Raw genomic sequence first — 7,775 nt, 5'->3', positions numbered from 1 at the left:
CCCAAGCAAATCAAAATGCTATTCTGAATATCAAACTTTTCATATAATACGGTGCAATCACCATTCTTTTCTCATCACTTCTTTTCTTAACATAGATTTCTTTACTACGCCATTTAAGGCAGATATACCTGTATAGACAGACCATATTTAGCGCATATTTTTCGATTTTGAAAATACAGTAAGTCTTCTCTTTTTACCATGAAATTGTAATCCTCAAGTCAAACAAGAGTTTCCGACCTCAGTGCACTATATTTATAAACTAAATTATTATCATATTCAACAGTATCCTTAGAGTGTAGGTTTTCATTGTCTGGAATGGCATGAAAACCGATGATGAGCTAAACTTATCCAATAGCATATATAACTCAACCGAAAATCTCCAATTAGAGTGAATGTGATCTTCTTAGCAACCATCCTTTTAAAAGTACACAAAATGGCAATACTATCACTATAAAACTACAACTTAATGGTTTATCTTTTCCTATACCCTTGTAGCTGCACAATTTAACAAAATCTTATGCAAAATAGGGAATTGCTAATTACACATTTTTTTTTAAATAAATATTAGATTTTTAAGAAACAAAATATCTGGCGTTATCTGAGTCAATAAATCCTCAAATTCAACATCTCATTAAAAAAATCTCCTGCGTCCAGAGTTAATAAATCCAAAAATCACACAAAATAAAATTCTTGTAAAGTAAAGTAAATATTCTGGAAATCAGAAGGAACGATCATGCAACTACCAAAGTCTGTAACTAGTAACATGCCTCCAATATTCAATATTCTTTCCCTTCTACACACAATATATCATGCTTCTACTAAATCCAATTCAATTTAAATGGTATGTTTTTCTTTTTTGGTTAATGCGGCTCTTCCGTTGTATGACATATATATTTAATATTAAACTTACCTTCTATTTACGCCAACAGGTGAAGCACTGCTATTGAGACTCTTAACGGGACTACTTGGTGGTGTTTGTTGTGTTGTATTGTTACTAGTGCCCTTCGATTCATCACCCATTGTATCATCTTCATCGTCACTGTGGTTATCATGTTCATCTTCGTCATCGCTGAGATTATGCCGTTGCTGGTGATTATGTCTAAGTGTGGTTATACTTCTTGCAGCAGGTTTGCGTGACCTTTTCGGTGTTTGGTCATCTTTGACTTTTTGCAAATGTGGAATTGGTTGGTGTTGTGGCGGTTGTGGTCTTATCGGAGGTGGCGTATCAACATCCATATCTTCCACATTGTGATTTTCTTCCATTTCGTCATCATCCTCGGTTTGGGAATTTACTGAGGCATTATGTCGCTAAAATTCAAAATAAATTACTTAGTCACAATTATGAAATAATACTAATATTTGCCAATACTTACTGCCTGCATTCTAGCCTTTTGTATAGCCTTACGCATTCGTGATATTTCCAAACGTATTTGCTTGATTTTCTTTGTGCGATACGTGGGATTTTTCAAAACCTGAGATTTATCTGCCAAAATTAGTAATTTTTGTACAATAGCCTCGCAAGGAGAGGCTGCCAACAATTCTTGTAATTCCTGTTCCACTTCTTGCTCTACATGATCTGTTGAGTCGACTTGACTAGTGTCCAGCAGACCTTCGCGAGCCAATACATCTCGTGCCTCTTGAAATAGCGGCGCCGCTTGGTCACGCATTCGTATACCAGCTCTATAGAAAACGGTGTCTTTATTGTTGTAGGCCAAGCAATTCTGAATCATTAGATCGAAATCACTCTGCAACTGATCCAAGCTGGTATACTGTCGATTGTCAAGTTTTGTCCTCATTGTACCCAAATCCATTGGCTGTTTGACTATGTCCAAATAGTCGGGAACTTCGGTTGTATCTACAGGTTCGCGGAATATTTCTGAAGTATCACGTGCTTCCAAAGCGTCTAATAGTTTTCTCAACACAGTCTCCAAGGGATCGAGTTGCATGTTTATTACTTGTTCACATATTTTAACGTATGCAGCCTTAAGCTTTTCCCGTTTTCGCACCAACTCACAAAGCAGGCGCGCTCTTTCAAGATCCTGGCGCAGACACTGCCAGTACTTGAGTTGACGATACAATTCCGATGTATCCGGGGAACCTTCAATGCCATTGCGTTGTATAACACCGTGATGATTACCTTGAGATTGCAGCCTCCTCAATAGTGGAACACCATTCCGGTATTTACGTTTCATGGTCCAATAGGCTACCAAACGATCGAGGAATTCTTTCTTTTTCTGCATGTGTACCATACTCGCAATTTCCTGTATACGATCGGGTGGTATCGTGGGTATCAGTACCACGGGAGCAGATGAGCGTTTTTTGGCCAATGCTTTTCGAGCCTCTTTCATTTTGTGGCGTGCATCTTCAAAGTCTTTAAGATTTAATTTGGTTTTTGCATTGTCTGGGGTATGCAAATGACAGAAGGCAAACTTTTGAACATGAGCCGAGGAGTCATTGTGACCGGAACTCTCATTGACATCCATGGTCATATAGAGACCAGCCTGTTGGGCACAAGTTACATGGAAGGCAGCATAGCAACTGTTGCGATGGCATTGAATGCAGGCGCCCAATCCCTTTTCCTTACAAACGTAGCATGTTAGGCGCCAACGTGCTGCAGGAATTGTTTCAATGGAATCTGGAAAAGTAAAAAAGAGAAAATTGATAATTAAAAAAATACTGATGAGTCAAACATGGACGAAAACTCTGTAATTTGCAATACTCTAGCATTAAGGATTTTCTATTTCTTATATCCTTTAATTAATTCGGAGAAAAACTAAGTGCAATACAATATATATCTAAACATTTGTCTCAAATTATTTTAAATTGAAAATCTTCTCCTTCGAGGCATTAAAAATATTTCCAGTACTAGTGTTTCTCCATTCGCACATAATTTATCTTGTTTTATTATACTTACCAATCGGTTCCAAAAACACAGTATTTGCAAATCGTACTTCAGGTATCCATAAAGCGCACACAACATGCGCCCATTGACCGCGATCGGTCTGCTTAAATGCTCCACCCGTGTTTGGGCACAATACACAATTAACCGGTGTACTGGGGGACTGTAAACAGCGACGACAAAGCCACTGGCCCTCTGGTATATAGGGGACACCATAGCAATCCTGATGCACGGCCAAATTACACATATCACAAAAGAGGATAACATTGGTATTTTGACATTCGCCATCCATGCAAATGCAACAGACGGCATCGTCGTCCACCTCATTACCAGTCGCCGTACCATTTGCGGCTGCCTGAAAATATGATTCTTTCTCTAGGCGGTCCATTAACAATTCCATTGTATCGATGTTAACAGGATTGTGGCCAGATTTTTCACGTTCCTCATTCATCCATTCCAGCCATGCAGAATCTTCTTCGTCAACATCATACTCTATTTCGCCGTCCAATTCTTCCACTGACTTTTCTATAAAGCGATAATATGCCAAACCTCGGGGCGGAGCATCTGGTACATTGTAATTGTCGATTTCTTGAAATCGTGCTTCCGGTACCTTCACCTTGGCCCATACCGCATTCTGTTCCAGTGGCGGAGCATCGGCATTCACTATACACCCCCGCTCAACTAGCTCCATATACTCGTCCTCTTCGATAAACGGCAGAGGATCGTTTGTACCCAAACGAACACTTTTACCCTCCACATTGAACGTCACCCTCTGTTCGTCGTCATTGTATGAAACCAAGGATTCGGGATTAATTGAATGTGCCGTGTTGGCATTTCCGCCGTTTTGCTCATCATCCGCTCCAGCAGCACCTGTTCCCCCAACACCACCGCCTTTTGGTGTCGAATGTGTTGCACCGCGCGAACGCGCCTTCTTTCGATTTGGCGTCACCACCGGTGTCAGTGGCTGTGGATTGTCGTGGTCATAGTTAACCAGATGGTACTGCAGACCTATCACTGTCTTGTAACTGCGACCACATTTGGGCACTGGACAAGCGTACGGTGGCTGCGAATGCTTCACACTCTTACAGTATTCCAACGCATCGAAGTCGAGTCCCATTGTGCGTCGTGGTATGTGTGTGTTTTCTAAGTTTGATGCTTGCTTCCTCTGCTGCTGCTACTTTTGTTGCACTTATCTTGTTGTCAAAATTCTGATGTATCTTCGAGAAGTGGTTGATATTTTTGCTGCAACTGCTTGCCGTCGGTGCGGGTGCGTTAGAACGACATTTTATTGCGTTCGTTGGTATTTTTCAATAGAAAAATTACAAGTTTTGAGTCGAATTTTTATTAATTCACTTAATTTACGTTTTTCTTCTTCCCTTTTCTTGCTTTCCACGCAAATTCGCTGTCATGTTAATGGCGCTATTCTCTCAAAACCTCACATCTTCACATGTCATCAACACCAGAGTTGTATTCGGAAATGAAAATTCCGATACATTGTCATTTGAATTTAAATCAATAGAATTAATATGTAAAAATATTAAAATTTAAAAAAGTGTATAATAATTGTTTTATAAATAAAAAAGGAAGATGACAAATTTAAAATTGCTTGTCATAAAACAGGTTCCTACATTAAATTTACACAAATAAAAAAATATTGGCGGAATGACAAAGAAAACAAGGGTAGTTCATACCTGACGATTTGTCGTATATTTATTTTCTTTACTATTTCAATAGTATGAAATGTTAATTAAATAAAACTATGATAATATTTTTTGTTGCAAAGTACGTTATTTGAGTTACATGTTTGGATCAAAGCTGTTCAAGGTTAAACATATTGGTCTGTTCCCGTACTGCAAGAATCTACTGGGTTTTAATCGTACTAAAGTTAGCAGCTATTGCAGTAATGTTCAAAATATAAGAGGTAAGTTATCGTGCTAAAGATAGCAGCGTTTTACAGTAATGTTCAAAATGATTGGACAAGAACCCAACATCAAATGAATGCTAAATCCGAATGTTTGGTTAGAGATCCAGTACTGCCTAAAAAGATTGAAAGTGCTACAAAATAATAAAAAATAACCCACGAGCAATATATATATATATATATATATATATCAGCTCAGGGCATAGTTATACAAGGTAGTCTCATGCAGTCATTCATAAACAGTATTCAGCTTTCAAATTTTTAATGAAAATATCTTCCTTTGAAATGTACGCATATCATGTGTTCAGTGGCAAAAATTTCTAAATAATTTATTGCTGTGTTCCCAAACCTGCAATATAGTTCTATATTGTACTAGTTTTTCAATTGTTGCTAGAAAAGCGTTTCCTTACGCCGAAAAGTAGGAAAATTGAAGTTAAATTTAAGAGAGTTAAAACCAAAATGGCGTTCTCTTCTCCTTTTTTCTGCAAGACCAATTTGGCCTAGCACGAAAATGTAGTAAATTATGAATTTGACATTTGATTGCCAGAGATATACAGTCCGAAATAAAGCATATGAAAGTTAGGGCTTCAACAAAAGGGACACACGCACAGACGCACACACATTTGCTTAAAAAAGAACAAATAAGAAATTTAAAAATGGACAGTTTTTTTTCTCTTTTGAATGAAGATGAATGGCTGGCAGAAGATTCAGATGAAGATACTATGGAATGAAGACTTGGATTGGTCAATCGTACCAAAATATCCAAAATATTTTGGGCTTAAGACAAGTTTAGGGGCTCCACTTGGATCGCTTTGACATTTTTACAGTAAGTAGTCCTCGGTGAACTGATTACAGTGATATGGGGAGAAATGCATACTTCCCGAGATATGGGCCTTGAAAGTTCGGAGAGTATGTTGTTTTAATTAGCCGTATCATTTTAAAGGTTATGGTTTGTGTTATATAACTAGATGAAGAATATATTGCGTAGCCATGTATGAGTCTGTCCATATGTGAAAGTCTTATTCTTAAGTTCTCTTAAAAATACCCGGTATAACCTTTTAATGATACCCATATTGCCTTGGTGGCAATAGAAAAAGGGTTGTTTTAAACAAAATATGTTCCGAAATTTCAAGGTCAATATCTCGGGAAGTATGCATTTTCCCACATGAAATGTATATCACTGTAATCCGCACAAGGAGGGCTACATACGGTAATCATTTCAAAATGAGCAGAATGGAGCCCCTAAACTTGACTTGTTCCATATCTTGTTGTTCTAGTTCGCAAAATATCTACCAATTTCAATAGCATTAACATTATAGGAGCGTCCAACCATGTAAGCCTTTCCGGGCTCGGAGTCGTTGGAAACTCCATTTTAAATATTCGATAAGGTTTTCCTCTAAATTATACAAATAAAAAAATAAACAATAAATATTTATATTATCAAAATCACGCAATGGACGCCGTTTAACTTTTTGTTTTTTTTTTTGTGCATTAGGTTTCTGTAGTCTTTTTATTGTCCTTAACAAATGAAATTTTTGATTTTGACGTTTCTTCATGTTTTAACTATTTTTCGTTCCTTTACTTTTTGCGCAAATCTTGTATGTGAGAGTAATTTTTGATAGTTCGCTCTTTTACTAGCTTTACTAGCAAAAAGTACGGGAACGAACCTTATATTTATAAATATTTTGAAGTTCGCTGCCTCTAAAACTTATACGGGCATTTTCTGGCATTTACTTCAACGGCAGAAGTGTATCGAACACACGCCGAGGTGTTCTGTAACACACTTTACACCCATTTGAGGTGTATTCTTTACACTTACATTTTCATAGTGAGAGCAGGGCTGCCAGATTTGACGATTTATCGTCATTTTGACGATTTTTTGGTCAAAAATTGAAAAATGACGATTTGACGATTTTTGCCCAAAAAATGACGATTTTTGGTCATTTTAGTAATATTGCAATATTTGGATTCTTTTTGTTATGGCAACATCAAAAATGTATAAAGCGAAAGAAAAAGTAAAAAGAATATTAATATTTGGCATATGTGTTTGAGGTATACTTTGTATTGTTACAAAGCCAACAAAAGTTTACGTTTACCCAGATAGATGAAAAACTACCAATCAGCTGTGCCGTTCTCTGGGTAGACATCAACAAAACAAATAAAAGTTAACGGTTGTTGTTTTTTGACACGGGCAAATAGAAGAAAATTGGTGAACGGAAAAGTTGTTATATTAAATTTAAGTTTCAATTTATACAAAGTTATTACAATTTTAAAAAGATTCGATTTGAAAGCATTTTTAAAATTGATAATTAATGAAAAGAATATGAAAATAATGAAAAGAATAATTAATGTTTCGATATCCTTAAAGAATTTCCACAGTTTGTGAACGAAGATGAAAAACAAAAATTGGATTCAGAATTTCGCGAACTAAGGTTGTTTGATTTGTGAGAATGATGAAACCAATTTATTTCGTTTTTGGAATGCAATATTTGATTTGAAACGTGGTGATGGTTCATATGTTTTTCCTATAATAACTAAATTTGTACGGAAGGTAATGGTATTACCCCATTCTTCAGCAAATGTTGAGCGTGTTTTCAGCTAAGTAAATCTTAATAAAACGAAAAGTCGATATTCCCCCAATAAGGATTCAATGGAGAAATTTATACCAACGATTATTTAAAAGTTAACAGAACAAATTGTTATGATACGTTAATTAAAACCGACATGTTGAAAATGATTAACACAAATATTTCTTTTCAAAATGAATGACTTTATTAAAGTCGAAATGGCTATTCAAATATTTATTTATAAAATAAATGAATTTCTTTATTAGCTTTAAAAAACGTGTTTAATAAATTGAATACCTCTTTTATGTTCCTTTTAATAAAAAAATATATTTAAATATATCTAAATGTGCGTATTTAAATTTTTGATAAAAAAAATCGTAATTTTGAC

The 7,775-nt window shown here is 36.0% G+C and overlaps 1 protein-coding gene across 1 annotated transcript; it reads right to left on the bottom strand.

The window, feature by feature from the left end:
- Positions 1 to 910: 910 nt before the first annotated feature.
- Positions 911 to 4,359, bottom strand: LOC133322834 (bromodomain-containing protein homolog; the record flags this gene model as incomplete). The annotated part of the gene is made up of 3 exons (XM_061531789.1): positions 2,915 to 4,359; positions 1,374 to 2,635; positions 911 to 1,308 (listed from the first exon to the last, which is right to left on the bottom strand). Coding segments are annotated over exons 1-3 (2,762 nt in total), but the record flags the coding sequence as incomplete, so codon positions are not given.
- Between the last annotated feature and the right edge of the window lie 3,416 nt (positions 4,360 to 7,775).

This window comes from Musca vetustissima, unplaced genomic scaffold (genome assembly GCF_032173495.1).
Source record: "Musca vetustissima isolate MV318-11 ecotype Yass unplaced genomic scaffold, APGP_CSIRO_Mvet_v1 utg24580, whole genome shotgun sequence".
Lineage (NCBI taxonomy): Eukaryota > Metazoa > Arthropoda > Insecta > Diptera > Muscidae > Musca > Musca vetustissima.
The sequence above is the reverse complement of the archived record's forward strand: the minus strand, read 5'-3'. Positions and strand labels throughout refer to the sequence as shown.